We start from the raw sequence: 16,411 nt of genomic DNA on the forward strand, positions 1-16,411 counted from the left end.
GCAAAATCTTCTATGCTGCAGCATAATTTGACAAGCATCCGTCAATACCATTCAGTGACTAATGCGCCCAACTACATATTATACCCACTTCTTCAAGAAGTCAGCCTGCTCCTCCAAATTCTCTTCGTGTGCCGGACCAACAACAGACTCCTCTAAGCTGCGGAAACCACGAAATTGTTTCGGTTCAAACGCTTTCTCATAAGCTCGGACCTGGTCTTGGTAATTTGGTAGCAGCGGAGCATCCGTTGCAACCCAGTAAATCGGGCGAGGAGAAATGCGGTGTATGGATGCAGTCGGCTCGAATTTGCTCTGCCAATACAAGCTCTCAAGCGTCAACTTGTTTTCCCATGGCGTTCCCGCAGCATCTGACAATGGCTTGAACGTTTGCCATAAGAAGAACCCCTGAGGATTTCCAATGATACTATCCAGAGGGCTCTTCTCAGCCATTTCCATCGACTCCGCAAAGATTGGCACATATTTATGCTCAATCCCGGGGTTTGCAATCCGCGCGGCACGCTCCTCCCATGCGTCCTGGTACGCCGTTGGCGGAAATCTGAGCATATCAACCTCTCCAGAGAAGAATGGAGATATCACCATTACCGCCTTCGCGCGTTTGTCATACGCGCCTGTTTGTATGACAACTCCTCCGCCGTGACCAATCCCCCAAATTGCAATTCTGTCGCCGTCTATGTCCGATCTTCCAGCCATATATGAGATAGCATCTGACAAGTCTTCGGCTTGCTGGAAGAGGTTAACATGCTGTCGGGGCAGTCCGTCGCTTGATCCCCAATGGCGGTGGTCATATTGCAGCGTGGCAAACCCAGCTTTTTGGAATGCTTCCGCGGTGTCATCTGCACCATGTTCCTTCAGGAAAGTGAGCTAGAGGAATTGTGAATCAGCAATTCATTCACTCTTGTGCGTACATCAGTCGATCAAAATATTCGCACCCCTGTAATCATGATAACAGCCGGTGCATTTGATACACCCGGCAATGTCAAGTTCCCGCGAAGGGTTGTTCCATCCTGAGTTTTGAACTCAACTCGCTGCTTCGTGAATGACATCTTTGTTGCAATTCGTTTGTCTCTAAATTGAGAATTCTATTACTTTATGTTTTCACCATCTATAAGTAAGGTCTGCTTCTAGCACTGCTTTATATATTGAATATGTCATTCACCATGTCTGCCGCACACATCATTCCTGTTCATACACTTAGTTGTCAGTGCTCATCTCTGTGGCTTACAAATTTTCCTGTACGGTGGCTTACAAGAGGCAGAATGACTAAATGCGAACCAATTTGATTCCTTAATTATTTCCTCGTTACAGTGGTAAAAGCATAACATCGTTAAGTTAAACCGGTGGACTAATAGCATATCCAAAAATACCAGTTCAGTTCATAGCAGTACCTCCATTATTGATGTTTTATTGCTTTAATTATGAGTTTATGTTACAGCATTTTACATCTAATTGACTACGTAGTAAATATTCTCACTCAGCAGGCCTCGCCACTTTGCTTCTTTTCTTTTCTCAACACCTACATGTCGACATAGTGCTCCATTTGCGGGTATTCGCTCGGAATGCAACTGCATATACGCGCGGAGTGCCAAATATCACCCAATATGCGGGCACAATTTGATGACTGATCTATTAGCCAATGGACATGGCTGTTCCGTTGTTGATTCCTCATCTTAATACCCCATGAGTAGTTGACCCACCCTCCAAACTAAACAAGCCAAGGCAAGGAGGGAATAGCCAGACTTAATTCACAAGTCCGCTCCAGTTCGGAGCAGTCACAAGTGGTATTCATGTTCAAAAAGTCTGCTCAATGCCCACCTGGTTCCTTGCGAGCTTTGCGCTAATAACGTGAGCATTCAACGAGCAGCAGCTCTTGGCTTATCCTACTACAGCATTACTAGTAATAAGATGCCATAGAAATATGTTCTTTTCCAACTCTCGTTTGCGATCCAGACAGCGAGATGTCTCATAGCAAATAATATGCATACCTATATAAGTCGCAGCCCAATTATCAGGCGCAACTCAAAATGATATTGTGAAAAACACTGAAGGCTCACTATTGTAAAGAGTGTTTCTATTTGCTATCGCACTGCTAGTTGTCGAAAGATACCGGACGAAAGATGCGTCTTCCCTACATACCTAATCCGCCTACCAGTCTTGATACTGCGGGCAGAGCGGTGCTTGATCAGATACTAGCTCGCCGTGGTAGATCCGGGCTACTATCTCTTGACCGAACTCTACTTCATTCGCCTATGGTAGCCGGAGGCTGGCATTCCTTCTTTGGTGCGATCTATTCGGGGTCGGTCTTGCGAGCTGATCTGCTAGAGCTTGCCATCTGCCGCGTTGCCCTGCTTAACCGAGCTTGGTATCAATATGACGGACACATAGCGATGTTGCATCGCTGCGAAGGATTCGACTCGGCAAAACTGAAGGTAGTTGAAACGCTGCGACCGTCGGATAGAGGACCCCTAAGTCTCGACCAGTGGGCTGTTCTCAGATATGCAGACGCCATGACAAAGGACGTTGCAATAGAGGAAGAAATATTCACGGAACTGCAAAACTCGGGTCTCAACAGCAGAGAAATTGTGGAACTTACGGTAGCTGTGGCTGCTTACAATGGAGTGAGCAGATTTCTGGTCGCATTAGATGTAGGGGAGAGAAATTCTGAATCAAGTTGAGTTAATCATGTGATTCAACAGCTGGAACCTCAAATTCCAGAAACTGGAGGTTTTCTTCTTTCTTGTCATGGATCAAGTTCCCCAGTAGTAGCAGGTTTCTGTCTTTTGCGAAGAGGCAGAACATTTCTTCCATGTTCTATACTACACACTTACTTTTGTCTTCCTTAGAACTTTCTGTATTAATTACCGCAAACAAACAATGATTTCCTGTCATGACTCACAATAGCTCATACGTGGCAAAATTCACATGTAGATTCTGTTAAAAGGCCCAATCAATGCATACGACACTTTATTACAACAGTCTCATTAACAGAATTATCAAGTAGTAATCAACTCAATAGACTTTTTTTTAAAGCTATCGGCCGTCCTTAGTAGAGTTCTATATAAGTACAAGTCTATTGTTCGTTGAATCATCCCAATCCCATGGCTCTCTAGGTATACGCTTCATAATGTGAGTAAAAAGACGAAGTAGAAGGAATTGTCAGGTGATAATGAATAGCCGCCATCTTTCTCATGATAGTGGCAATACGATTTGATGTCGTGGCAGATTACTGAATAGATAGTTGTCGAATTGGAAATTCGTAAAGGAGGCGAATTGATCATTGTAGGCTGGAATTTCGCCTTCTGTGGATGGAGGAGATTCGGTCAAACTATCCAGCTTCTGCCGAAGTTGGTCGCGCTCCTCTTTCACCGCGTTATACGCAGCTTCAAGCTTTTCCACCTTTTCTGCAAGAGTATGAAGCAATTTCTCCTTCCTCTCTCGATATGCTCGTTGCCTGATGCTCTATGTCAGCCTCCTACTCTCTTTTACTTTTTTGGAGGGACTTGAGTAGTATACTTACGCATCTCTATTCCTCTGCCGCTTTGAAAGTTTGTGTATTACTGTTAGATCAATTTGTGATGGTGGTGATGATGAAGGGGATTGAGATCGACTTGATGGAGGTGAGAATGATGGGTTTAGTGTGTCGACTAAACCGTCTGACATTCCATTGAATGACTGTGGAGTGAATGGTTTGATAGGAGAGCTACATGTTGATGAAAGAGCGGCGAAATCTGGTTGCTGTATTGGCAAAAAGCACTGCATCACCTCCGTAAATGCTTCCTAATCACTTGTCAGCCCCGCTTCAGAAGGAGATCTTTGGCTAAGAGAGGTTCACGTACATCATATGTCATGTCCATTGGACCCTGCATATCATAGCTGAATTGGCTGTCGTTCCAAGAGGAGATAGAGGGGCTCGTGTCTTTCGGATCCATGTTAAAGTTCGGTATTCGGTGGGTGGAATCCTGATACTGGTGGTTATCTCTTTTCTGATATTGAAGAGCTCATGCAAAAGAAACATGCAATTGTCTTCAGTCACATATATGTTAAGCAGTTGCTGATGCTTACTCATGGTATGACGTAGATCTCAACCGCCCCGGGCACATTATGGAAGACAAGACTTGATTAGGAAACCGTTCGTTTCCGCTCCGGGGATAGCCAAGTATCAAACGTTAAAACTCTAACTGCCCAGTGGCATAGACAGCTGTCACTATGGAAGAGAGCTTCGAATAGTGCTTCGCAGGGTTGAATCTAATAGGACAGGATCATAAACCGTTGTCCGCATATTCCGATCGTTGCGAGACTAACGCATGGAAAGTCGCCCGGCATTGCTGGTGGACATTCTGCAACTCTCTAATTTGCGGACCTTCTACGCCAACTCCTTCGCTACCCGTCGAGTTCGAGCGCAACGTCGAAATTAGCCGACAGAAACTAGACACGGAGAACTCCGCGGTAAGTCACAATTGGGGGAAAGCTCCTGGTCAGCTCCACAAGACTTGGGTTGGTGGGCTCCCGTCCCCCGTGTACGCCTCTCGCTCGCCTTTACCAGATTGGGGTCTTGCTCCCTACAGTCCCTACAGTAGTCAATTCACGCAATCAACTGGTCGGACGAAGCTGCGGACGAAGCTGCGGTCAAAATCGCAATGTGATATCATTTTCTTAAGACCTCATTCTCACAAGCTTAATAATGCTCTCTAGCTGTGTCATGTCCAACTATGGCTTCTCCACTTTGCACTCAATTGACATGGAATCCTAAGACTGCATCAATGCATGTTACACATGGCTTGTTACTCATGTCCATTTACAGCTGGGTTTAAGAAGAAAAAACGATTGCGCCACTACTTAGGTAGGGCTGGAAAAATCCAGCTTTATAATATACTTGCTATTTTAATTGTCACGCCTTCAACTAGGTACTTTTGGGTATGAAATCATAATGAGCTATTCTCTGATTGTCAAACTTGACGGTGTCTACGGCCCAATGAAGAAACAAGCATCTGCAATGACTGACCAAAGGCCGAAAATTCTAGCGTATTGCTCCCGAACTGGTGCGAAGGTTTACTAACTAACAAAGATGGAGTGCGAATGCAACGAGTGAATGTAGATGACATAGGGCTTGAAAAAGTATAAGTATCTCAACCCAGAGTATCCCAAAAATCCGTATCATTCAGGACATGGACATTAAAAAGATTCTCCAAAGACTTGGACTATTACATACAACAGCCTCGAGCAAGACACAATCCCAAAACGTGGAAACAACAAAGACGAACATGGCAACCAACGCAATTAACTTTTATTCTCACCGTAAGTGTACTACCAAAATCTGTGCTTCAACAGTATAAATGTTGTACAATAAGCTGATGGACTTTTAATCAAGGCGATGGCCCCAACCCTTGGAAGAATATAATTCTTTTCGAGGAACTGGGAATTCCTTACAATGCTACATATCTCACCTTTGGAGATGCGAATGGCGGTGTTGAGCACGAAGACTTTTTGAAGATCAACCCAGCTGGACGTGTCCCTTGGATTAAGGACCCTACAACCGGTATTGAACTGACAGAGTCCAACCTGATCAGCGAATACTTGGTTGATCATTATGATAAGAAGGGTATATTTAGCGTGGAGGGCGAGCAGAATCAGCTTCTTGTCAAGCAATGGCTCGGATTTCAGGCGGCCTCTCAGGGACCATTCTTTGCTCAGGTAAGCTTTGTCAAGAATTATGCGCCTATTGAGATTGACCAGTTCTGACGCTCAAATCGAACAGGGTCTGATTGCGCAACACATCTTGAAAAATGAGGGCTCGACGAAGCACTTTCAGGCCTTGGTCAAGAGGACCATCACCACTGTTGACCGCGCCCTCAAAGGCAAGGAGTACCTGGTAGGAGACAAGATTACTCTAGCTGATCTGTCATATATCCCTTGGGACCTGGCATTGGATACTATTCTTTTGGGCGATGAAGAGGCTGCAACTGCCGAAGACCGCAAGAAGTTGTGGCCTAACTGGTTTGCATGGCACAACAGGGTCTTGCAGCGCCCTACAGTGCAGAAGATGCTTGCTATTCAGAGGAAGGCCCAAGGTAAAGAGTAATTGGCACCACACATATGTACTAGGATCATAGTTTGCGCTTTGTATCAACCGATAGACCTATATTATTGCTCAATTTTCTCGATTTTTCTCCTCGTGTGAATATGGTGGTGACACAAACCTCACTTACATAAGAGAATACGGCGACGTTGTAAAAAAAGCGAGGGCTTCATCGAACCAGTATTTCGTATTCAAGATCTACTTTTCAGTAAGTGAACACTTGTACATATCCAGCAATCAATTATTGGTACGATAGGCCTGGACTGTGTCAAGTCCGGCTCCGCCGGCTCCAGCAGTGCATGTATCAATGGGAACTACGCCTATAATCTATACCTTGAGTGTTGAGGGCCCAGAAGAGACATGGTGGCATTTTTCAATACCCGTCGTGTTGTCGCTCACCTGATTACTGAAAAGTTTGCTCAGCAGTTGTTATTGAAGGGAAATCGTGTATTCTCCTCAAGGTTGCAGGAGATTCCGAGTCAGAATGCTACACCATCGGGGAATCTAGTGGCTAGATTGTGAAGTCAATTCTCCTCATTTTCAACCATCGACATAGATATTGTCCGCTATTTAGGATACCCGAGGCCGTCCGACCGACATGACCTTCTTTAAACTATTCGTGCTCTTCTTATGCGGAGATAAGAACCCAAGCGGTCCGCTCTCACCTATACCGGCTAAAATACTACCACCGAATGGTAGTAGCGCATTCTCAAAGCTCATGCGCAGGGGGGTAGAGGGCTTTGTTAGGCGAGATTCGCAAGTATAACAAGATTCGCGACGCTTTTCTGGACACGATGTCACGGATCCCACGCCTTTTGCGCCTTCTTGGCATTGTACGAGATGAATATTATCAGGCTTTTGGCATGCTACTGACATATACCAGCAGTGGATGCAGAAAACTACATATGTAACTTGTGCCATGAGCTGAAGACAGACATGTCTACCAGGCGGAGGAGAGTAAAGCCGATCGACGAAACGATTTTCCCAATTATACCACGTAGGCATCTTTTGGGGCGAAGCAACGCCGAAAGGAATTGTCGTCGACAGTGGTGATGATGCCTGGCTCGTCGACTTTGGCGGCTCATACACGGAGGGCTAAGAGCCAAAATTGAGGTCAGAGACCATTAAAGGTGATTCACTGTCACTTTCCAAAATAGAAGAGTTCAGAGAGACTCAATAGAGTGATATGGAAAATTGATTAAAGTATTCATAATGGCAATAATAGCATGTCAATTTCGTTGAATTATATCCTCCTCACAGAACAATGATTCCTACATATCGTATACTTTGCAAAGTCATCTTTGCTGCTCTCAAACCAACGGACTCAAACCAGCTGGCTCAACCCAATCAAAGCTGGAATACCCCAAAGTGGCACCAATATCACCGGAAAGCCTACTCTAGCATACCACGCCCCGAAAAACACCTGGCTGATCGAATAGACGGCTGCAAAAGCTTTCTCATACGGGCCAGTGATTCCATGACGAGCCCATTTCACCGCCATTATCGCTATTTATATCTGTCAGCTTTCATCCAGCTTCGTTTCTCTCTCCTTTTTATTTCACTCTCCGTTCCATTTCTCGGGTACGAGAATGACTGCGTATTGTTCACCTTTGATACCATTCGCTTGAAGTGGTTTCCCAATCGTATAAAAGAAGAACTACAGATAGGAAAGAACAGACATACACATCAAGACAAAGCCCTGATTCAACTCCATCCATCCGATTTTAGCAGCCACCAGGCCCGGATCTGTTGGGTTTGCTTTCCTGATAGAGGGGAACACGGTATCGAAGCCCATCTGCGTGTGTGCCGCCACCGTGAAGGCGGAAAAGCCGGCGGCGGCATAGAGGAGAAGCGATGATGTTGATGAAACGGCCATTTTTGGGATTCTTGGATACGCAAATATGGGCTACATTGAGTCGAGTTGAGCAGCTCGAGGTTTAAGTAAACCCTCAAACTTGTTTACATAAGTTCACAAATTGAGTAATCTACTAATCAATAATCGTACCTATCCGAGAAGAAGAGCGGGGATGGGCTCTGTTCATCGGATTCGGATTCGCTTACTCCAGCCCATCCCCCAAATCCACCCAACTCACGTCGTTTGTTATATTCTCGTCACGACCTCGAATCATCTTCCCCAAAGGTAGTTCAGCCACTGTCATCTTCCTCGGCTTTTTGTGGGAAAGCTCCACAAGTCTTGGCGCGTTCGGTTGCCTATTTGGGCCAAACGCCTCCTGCTCATGATTTGTCAGGGAACATGTCACACACGTAATAAGCAGAAAGTCAGATCGCTTTTCTTTAAACCTCCGAGCACAATCGGATACAGGCTGTGCCAAGACTGTAATTGTTCCGAACACCGAGCTTTGCTTGAGGCATGAGCGAGTTCAGAAAAGCGAAAAGGTGCAGCACTTGCGCCGTCCGGAGAATCGCGGTAAGTCGAGTCGTGTCCATCTTCTCATTGGGAGAACAGTCGTGATAATTGGTAAAGTGTGATCAAAAAACGCCGTCGTGTTCTCAGTGCTTGTTGACAGGAAGATCGTGTGGTGGCTATCACCGTCAAACAATTTTTGTGGAGGGAGATGTTGGACTTAGGAAGTCTCGAAGAAAGGCAAAGGATGTTCCGAGATCTCCAAGCTCCCTAAAAGGACCGGAAAAGAAAAGGCGTCGGCAAACAGCCGGACCCGCAATCAAATTTCAAGTCGCTCAGGCCAATGAGACATTCTCGACGGAGCAAGACTACCTCATCTCGGTCATTATTGAGCATTTCACCCCTGCTCAGGAAAGATCGTTGGTCCGAACCGTGGATGGCACAGCTGCCAGTCTCGACTCTCGGGTCTGTGGCTCCTGGGTCACCCTACTTCCAGAGATTGTAGCACGCTCTTTGGTACATCCGGATGTTCTTCAGTTTGCGATCAAATCACTGGGCTACTCAATTCTGAGGAAGACCCCGCAGGCACTTGAGGCCTATGGCGAGACTCTTCGTTTATTAAAATCCAGCCTTGGTATGGCTGGAGAAGTGTCATTTGAAGAAATTTTGGCCATAATATTGTGTTTGACTCTTGCTGAGGTATGACAATTGCCCCGAATGTCGATTCAGAAGCTTAACACTTTTCTCAATAGGTCCTACTCGGCACCGAGCATAATGGATGGTCAGCGCACACTCGCGGTGTTTGCAAATTAGTTCAAGAGAAAGGCCCAGGAGCGTTCAAAACAGGCGTTCTACACCAGCTTTTTGCAGGCTTTCGGATATTTATGGTGAGTCAAGGAGCACCCATAAGTCCACAATAGTACCACTTACATCGACAGCTACTCGGGGCAATCCAACAACGAAAAGAAAGCTTCCTAGACGAGCCTATGTGGAAAATAGAGCCTTTCTCGACTGAGCCGAAATCTTTAATGCAGAGTCTGCTAGATGAGATTTCTGGTCTGCCATCCCTTCTACAGCGGCTTGACGTAATCTCTAGCTCAGGCCAAGAGCACCAGGAAGAGGAGATCGTTGCTCTCTACAAAGATTTCGACGCTCAAATGCTTCGTCTTGAGAACTGGGAAGCAAATCTGAAAACAAGCACAAAGTCTAGAGTATTGTGGTGGCCTATGGCATCACCTCCAGACCATGAAACCTCTTTTCCAATCTCATACGAGTTTGCGAATATCCTAGTTGCCAACACGATGTCTCATTATTGGAGCTTCCTCTTAGTTATCCAGATCTCAATATCGACTCTGCTAACCCTTTCTGAGGAGAGGGGAGTCGATGTGGTCTGCCTCCTGAAGCAGCGGGCTACGATCTCACCCGAAAAGAGGGTAGCGCTCGCAAAAGACATCTGCCAGAGTATGCGATACCATCTCCAGCCAGAGATGGGGCTATATGGCCCAGCGGCGACACTGTATCCTATCAACGTGGCGTTACAAATCTTCAGGGAAGAAAATAAGATGAAGGAGGTTATATGGTGTGAGAATTTCGTCACCAAACTGGAAACGATGGGCATACTACTCGCGTCACATATACCTTCGATTGGAATGGGGACTAAAAAGCCGACATAAAAACTATACACATTTTAGTGCATCAGCTAATAATAGCAACTAATAATAATATAAATAATTTTCAGGCCCATTTGTGTTCAAGCATAATATAAATAAAATTTGTTTAGAGATACTCAAACTAGTTCTTCTGTGACATGGTCTGTCTGTAGCAAGCATATACAGGTAATAAGCTTTGTGGTAGAGAGGAGAAGAGAGAGAGAGAGCATGTAAGAAACAGTGAGACTAATACCATACCGATTTAGGTATACTCAGCCCCTATACTCTTTCAGGAAATCCATCGCGCCAAGACTTTTGACAATGATATCGGTACCTAGGAAGAGCTCCCTAAAAGCAGATATAAACCGAGCAAGAAGACAGTATAAGAAGAGGTCTTTCTTCCACCATAAAATCCATTCTCTACTCTCAAATCTGATCAACTCTTCCTACAACCCTCTCTCTCATTCTCAAACTCTTTTCTCTACTCTCACAACAACAAAATGGCAATGCCATCCCAAGAAGAACAAGTTCAGGGCATGCTCCAACATGCTGAGTACGACTCTCGCCCAACTTCTACCCTAAAAACGCCATCTAACACAATATTTTTGACAGACAATGCTCGTTGAATCATCAGCCTTTGCCGACTTTGGAACAATTGAGAGGCTCTCTGCCACCTGGCGCAAGCGTAGTCATGGTCGGTAAGTCATTCAGCACCACCCCCCCTCTGTTTCTCCAACATTAACCTTCTTTCTTATACAGTAACATGTTGCGACCCGCGCGTCCTTCCCGACCAGTTCTTGGGTGGATTTGGAATGAGTATGCTCAGAACCTTTCTCTAAACCTCAAGCAACAGGCTACTAACTCTCCCCCTTTAGAAGTCAGCGAGGTTAGAAACGCTGGCGGACGCGCAAGCGAAGCCCTAAGATCTCTCATCTGCGTCGATCATGTACTTGGCGTTGGCGCAGTCATTGTCATCCACCACACCGGTGAATCTTCCTCTTCCCAAGGCTAGGAGTCAACAAGTACTAATGGGACTTTGGCTAGACTGCGGACTTACTCACCTCCGAAACGACTTCCTTCACAGTTCTTTGACACAAAAGGCACCTAACAATGCTGCTGAGATTGCCAAGATGGACTTTTTAGAGATTCTTGAGTAAGTTGGCTAGTTCTGGAGTAATTTGGTACGGAGCCTGATGCTGATATGTTATCGTTATAGTTTGAAAGCAAGCGTTATCGAAGACATGAAGATTCTCAAGGACAGTCCCTACCTCAGGAAGGACTTGAAGGTTTACGGATACGTATATGATATCAAGACTGGAAAGCTTCAAGACGTCAAGGAGTAAGAATACTTGAATGCTGGCCCAGATATGTTGGAGAGCTACCCACTCTACATCTTGAAGGCCAGCGTCGGTCTTCAGTGGGAGGGTGAATGGGGTAGAGATGTCATACGCATGGATTAGACAATAGGTACTTCTAATGTCAATCAACATATGGCCTAACACCTTGCAAAGCAACATGTATTTGTCAAAAATTGCGCAATCGTAACTGTGGAATTGTATACTCATAAATATTTGATCAAATATCTAAACACTCGTTTCCGAAGCACCCGCTTCCACATGTACATCGCTGTTGTTGGTATCGCTGTTCATAATCAATCATTCACGCTAAATCGAAATCTTACACGCCGTCCCCGGTTACTGAAATTGCGAATTGTATCCTAGCCAGTCCGACTCTGGATCTGGCATCCTCATGGATTCCCCCGTCAGCCCATTAACCCCCTGTGTTTGCCATGCCTGACCGTTTGTTGATCTTGGCTCCAACAACTTGGGGTAGTTGAAGAAGTCGAAGATGTCAATGTTGTCGAGCTCGCTTAGGGAAGTGACTTGGGTTGAGGTTGGCTCTGAGCCCGATAATCTCGAGGAGGATGTCAGAGTTGCTAGATCGTGTGCGCTTCTAATGACCATTGTAAGTATGCGGTAGTGTAACGAAAGAACGGCACAATTGACTACAACTTACCTGCGCATGGCTGTAAAGTTCATATCTCCTTGCCGCCCTCTCTGGACAGCTCGAGACAAGATTTTGGCATAGTTATTAGCTACTTCCCAGTACTGTCCAATGTGGCCGAGAATCTCGATGAAGAATTCGATTTTTGGATCGACAGGGCAGCCTATCGAGGCCGCATGGACCAGCAACAGCCTGGCGGCAACCCAGAGACCAAAGACGAATGGAGGACCGAGGTTATCTAACCCACTGGCTTCGAAAACGTCTCGTGCAATATCTGCCAAGCTCTGGACCGCAGACAAACATCGTTGCATTGCGTAATACGACGGGACGAAGAGATGCGACCTGACTGTCGGATATGCCGCCGAAGAATGCAACCGTACAACAGACGTGACGTAGGCGCCATGCAACATGAACCAGTTTGCTACCCTGCTACCAGGATCAGAGTGGCAAAGGGCTGAGATTTTGCTGTAGTCACTCGGCAAACTCCTCAGCCAGCCATCCAGTGCACTGTCTAGAGAGCGGTAGTTGTTTCGCCAACTGGCCACGTCGGCAGAAGATGTAATATCGACGGGCGTCTTGAGGAAGTTGTGCACTTTGCTGAGTATCCTCAAGATCTCACAGTGGTAGGAGAAGCTGCCCAGGTTCTCTGGTTTATTGGTAGCATACCCCGTAGTGCCGTACGGCTGAGATATCGAAATCCAGGATCGCGTCTCGACTGGAACGTCTCTTGAAAAGAGATCGTAAGAGCATGGAAGGACCCTCTGCATTTTTCTGTCTTCCAACATGAAGTCAAACGTCGTTGTCGCTATTGTAGCGTATCGATCAAGCAGATAGACCATCCAACATATTCGCCGGCGGCCTTCATCCTCGATCCACGACTCCGGCCGCCCAGCAGTAACTCTTCGTATCGACCCTGTATGTGGTAGATTGTCAGACTGAACTGACAGATAGACGCTGCTTTCTTCGCAAAGTCCGAGTTGCTTGACGTTTTGTGCAAGAAGAGAGAGAAGATTCCACCCTTTGGGCCCATTCGAGGTACCCAGCTCGTCCAAGCTGAGAATGACTAACGCCCTGAGTGCCGCAACGCTCACATTCTCCATTGCATACATCTGGACGATTTGTCTCGATACAGCATGGTGATGGGCCCTCATTTCAGGAGTCAAGCGGGGATCCTTTAAAAACCTCAATGTGGTTGCCACGATGGCGTGCAAAAGCACACGGTCTGGCTCATTTAAAGAAGTCGACCCGAAGAATACGCCGAATATGGTTTTGCGTTCCAAGATTGGACACCAGGGGTTGCAGTGTTTGAAGTAGAGGTCGACGATGGTATAGACGATGTCGTGAGGGGGAAAGTCATTAACGGCGGCGGATATGGATGAGGGGCCTCTTCGAGGCGCCGTAAAGCTGGAAGATGGATAAGTTTGTGCATAGGAGTTATTTACCGCAGATGAGTCTGAGCCAGTATGAGATGGAATCCGGCCGCCTTGATGAACGTCGCCGTTACTTGCATCCCACGCAGGGGCTACAAGACTCGGCCTTTGCGTGGGCGTGCTCCTGGCAGCTCCCACGTGGCCAAGTCTTGAGCCATCCTGATGATAAGGGTCAGCTGGAGATGGCAAGTGGTTGCTGAGAGCTGGCGATAGCCCCTGAGCCTGCGAACCGGCCAGGTGGTCGTTGGCAATGTGCTCTTCGACGCGCCGCCCCAGGCTCTGCAGCAACGCATCGATGCGGTTGACCTTGGCCTCGAGCTCCAGACTGAATCCTATGCGGCTGCCGGGCTTCTGCCTCTCTAGATAGACGCATGTCCGATTATGCCGCGCGCACCATGAGCATGCAGGCTCAGCGCGGTCACATTTGACCTTGCGCGCCTTGCAGAGCTCGCAACTGGGAGGGTCAGCGTGGCTGGTCTGATACGGCGGCTCGAGTTGTCACATTCACTCATTCTGGGACATGACTTGGGCATGACATGCAATGATAAGGACAGCCAGAGTAGATAGGGGACAAAAAGAGGAGATGAGATGAGATGAGATGAGGCAAAAGCACGGCAAGGCAGAGAGGGGAGAGTAGCACAACGTACGACGTCTTCTGATACTTGGTCCGCTTGCGCTTCTTGCCCGACGCGCCTGTCGATCCATTCTGCGACGACGATGCAACCGCAGGCGTGGTTTCGTCGGCGCTGGAGCCGTCATCGTGGCTCGATACCGAGTTTGCGTCCTCCTCGGGCATTGATAGCGAGACTGGTGGAGGCTCTTCTACGGTGCGTGCTGCATGGCCGGGATCGGGATCGGGGTGATTCCACATCTGATATGGATATGGCTGTGATTTGCTCCAAGTCAAGTCCAAGCTCCTCCTTATCGCGCATGCACTGAGACGACGCCTTTGGGGAGACTCTGCGGGCGATATCTCGTCATTCCTGGCCTGTTTGTCTTGGTGGTTTGCTTTGCTTTGCTCCAGTCTGCAAGGCTCGGAGGTGGAGGTGGGGATTCAATATCGTATCGACTTGTCCATTTCCTTTAGTAACAGCTCTTGCTTACGGGACCCCTAGTGGCTTTGTATCTCCCAGTTACAGGCATAGCGGGCTGTTAGCACGGTCCGTTACAGGCCCTTTACAGGCATGGGCTGGCGTTATCGGCGCTACTATTGGCCTGCCGCGCTGAAGATGCTCCAGGCTGCCAGTAAAAAAAAGCAAGCTACGCATTTCTGCAATCTCCATCTCGTTGGTCGTCCCTTTTAGCCATCAACCCATCATCCCATCCATTACTCGAGCATTACTCGAGCTTGCGCGAGCTTGCGCACAGGGTAGGGCTCCGAAACATGGACGATGCAGATGATTGGGTCTCTTGTTCCTCTTCTCCCTCTTCGGTCTCTTTCGCCTCGATCCTTGGCCTGCCTGTTTTGAGCAAGTAATTTGAGAATCAATATGCCGCGGCTAAGACTAAGACTCCGCAAAGTCGATGATGAGCAGTCGGTCTCTTGTCTATTGGGGGCCGGTACGCGCCACTCTCCGGTTTTCACTGCCACTGTGCCACCCATCTAATCAATCTGACTTCATCAGTGCTCGGAACATCGTCAATCTCAATTGCCTCCCGTCGTGCTGATGGGGCTAAATGCCGAGTTCGAGCCCCGAGCAAGCGTCACGAGCCACCGTCCAGAACTCTTGGAAGCATCATTGCACACACCCTCTCGCTCGTTGCCTCCGCACGTTCTCCAACCCTGCTGCGTGCTTCGGGGTTGTTTCCGGGGATGCCCTCAGTTTCCAAGATCTTATTTGCGCCTAGCGCTGGCGGCGTTAAAAGCCCTTGTCAGCGGGACGCGTGTGAGGGCTACCACCATGAGGGCTTCGCTAGCCGTTCTCGTATCCCTCCTCCGTTGGAGCAGCTCGGAAACTAGGAACATGGAAAATGCCCTATGAAGAATCGAGGCCTAGTCAATTGAAAATCTTCACACCCCCGCCCGTCTCGGGGAGAATTATCGACGGGCATATTGTACGCTGCCGACACCGCGTCTATACTCGCATACACGTACTCCATGAAGCCATCACCATCGTCTAGAAGAATGCGGAGCAACAGAGTTTCTTCCCAGCGGCCCCAATCGTTCCATTCGCTAGCGGCCGAGGTGTCAAACGGCCTCTAAACACACACTCTACTCCCGTCAAGGAAAATGATCATCCGATATTACTTGGTGGGCAACGAAAAACCCTCCTTCAGCGTGACCAATTGGTACGGAATTAGCGCCCACAGCTTCCGTTATGCAAAGCCCAGCAAAACGGAGCTCCCAAGGCTCCATATCAGTGATCCTTCTTGACGATCCGCTCGCATCTCCACACTCGGTCTTGGAAAACCGAGCCACTGCATGCTGCATGTGCTGATCAACGAGGCCGGTAAATCGACCCCGAAGCCTTATGAAGTGGGATCTCGACCGAGGTGTCAGGGGTCCGAGACACGCCTCGGTGAGCGTCCGGCCGTGCATGCATCCATGGATCTAGCTTCATGGTCTCGGCCAACTCTAACTCTCACACGTGCAAGCCACGCGAGGTTGCGATAATTGGCAATATTCCAAGCCACGGCGCTTGCAGTCAGACGTCAGATTGAAGGCTGTGACATGGGTGACATGGGTGTCATCCCATGTCACTGCAACCAGCCTTCAGCTTTCGGACCTTTCAAGGTGCAATGCAATGTACGATACATGTCATGATCGTGATAGGGGCATGTAGGTACAGATATGCATGCGGCCGTGCTTGCTCACACCACTTGCCCAGTCAGTACCTCTCGGCCGATAAGAGTCCGCACGCTCAATGTATAG

General features: G+C 47.7%; 6 protein-coding genes across 6 annotated transcripts; 3 read left to right on the plus strand and 3 right to left on the minus strand.

Moving 5' to 3' along the window:
• Window positions 1–78: 78 nt before the first annotated feature.
• Window positions 79–1,061, minus strand: V8C40DRAFT_268731 (alpha/beta hydrolase; the record flags this gene model as incomplete). Its single annotated transcript, XM_083219986.1, has 2 exons — window positions 79–879; window positions 948–1,061. The coding sequence occupies 2 exons, from the start codon at window positions 1,059–1,061 to the stop codon at window positions 79–81; spliced, it is 915 nt and encodes a 304-aa protein (XP_083070194.1).
• Window positions 1,062–3,022: 1,961 nt separating this feature from the next.
• Window positions 3,023–4,407, minus strand: V8C40DRAFT_252577 (bZIP transcription factor). The gene is made up of 3 exons (XM_083217427.1): window positions 3,852–4,407; window positions 3,533–3,792; window positions 3,023–3,466 (listed from the first exon to the last, which is right to left on the minus strand). The coding sequence occupies exons 1-3, from the start codon at window positions 3,942–3,944 to the stop codon at window positions 3,202–3,204; spliced, it is 618 nt and encodes a 205-aa protein (XP_083070195.1). The 5' UTR covers window positions 3,945–4,407; the 3' UTR covers window positions 3,023–3,201.
• An 869-nt stretch (window positions 4,408–5,276) lies between these two features.
• On the plus strand, window positions 5,277–6,094 carry V8C40DRAFT_281499 (glutathione S-transferase family protein; the record flags this gene model as incomplete). The annotated part of the gene is made up of 3 exons (XM_083221621.1): window positions 5,277–5,310; window positions 5,384–5,706; window positions 5,771–6,094. The coding sequence occupies 3 exons, from the start codon at window positions 5,277–5,279 to the stop codon at window positions 6,092–6,094; spliced, it is 681 nt and encodes a 226-aa protein (XP_083070196.1).
• A 2,276-nt stretch (window positions 6,095–8,370) lies between these two features.
• V8C40DRAFT_252578 (Zn(II)2Cys6 transcription factor domain-containing protein) lies at window positions 8,371–10,140 on the plus strand. Its single transcript, XM_083217428.1, has 4 exons — window positions 8,371–8,519; window positions 8,577–9,155; window positions 9,209–9,343; window positions 9,395–10,140. The coding sequence occupies exons 1-4, from the start codon at window positions 8,463–8,465 to the stop codon at window positions 10,127–10,129; spliced, it is 1,506 nt and encodes a 501-aa protein (XP_083070197.1). The 5' UTR covers window positions 8,371–8,462; the 3' UTR covers window positions 10,130–10,140.
• Window positions 10,141–10,540: 400 nt separating this feature from the next.
• On the plus strand, window positions 10,541–11,448 carry V8C40DRAFT_281500 (beta-class carbonic anhydrase; the record flags this gene model as incomplete). Its single annotated transcript, XM_083221622.1, has 6 exons — window positions 10,541–10,658; window positions 10,718–10,803; window positions 10,865–10,921; window positions 10,981–11,091; window positions 11,150–11,258; window positions 11,322–11,448. Exons 1-6 carry the CDS (start codon window positions 10,606–10,608, stop codon window positions 11,446–11,448), a joined length of 543 nt encoding a protein of 180 aa, XP_083070198.1. The 5' UTR covers window positions 10,541–10,605.
• Window positions 11,449–11,597: 149 nt separating this feature from the next.
• V8C40DRAFT_252584 (transcription factor domain-containing protein) lies at window positions 11,598–14,934 on the minus strand. The gene is made up of 3 exons (XM_083217429.1): window positions 14,187–14,934; window positions 12,122–13,993; window positions 11,598–12,058 (listed from the first exon to the last, which is right to left on the minus strand). The coding sequence occupies exons 1-3, from the start codon at window positions 14,408–14,410 to the stop codon at window positions 11,800–11,802; spliced, it is 2,355 nt and encodes a 784-aa protein (XP_083070199.1). The 5' UTR covers window positions 14,411–14,934; the 3' UTR covers window positions 11,598–11,799.
• Between the last annotated feature and the right edge of the window lie 1,477 nt (window positions 14,935–16,411).

The sequence above is a fragment of the Trichoderma camerunense genome (genome assembly GCF_050948025.1).
Source record: "Trichoderma camerunense strain CBS 138272 chromosome Unknown V8C40scaffold_16, whole genome shotgun sequence".
In the NCBI taxonomy this organism is placed as follows: domain Eukaryota; kingdom Fungi; phylum Ascomycota; class Sordariomycetes; order Hypocreales; family Hypocreaceae; genus Trichoderma; species Trichoderma camerunense.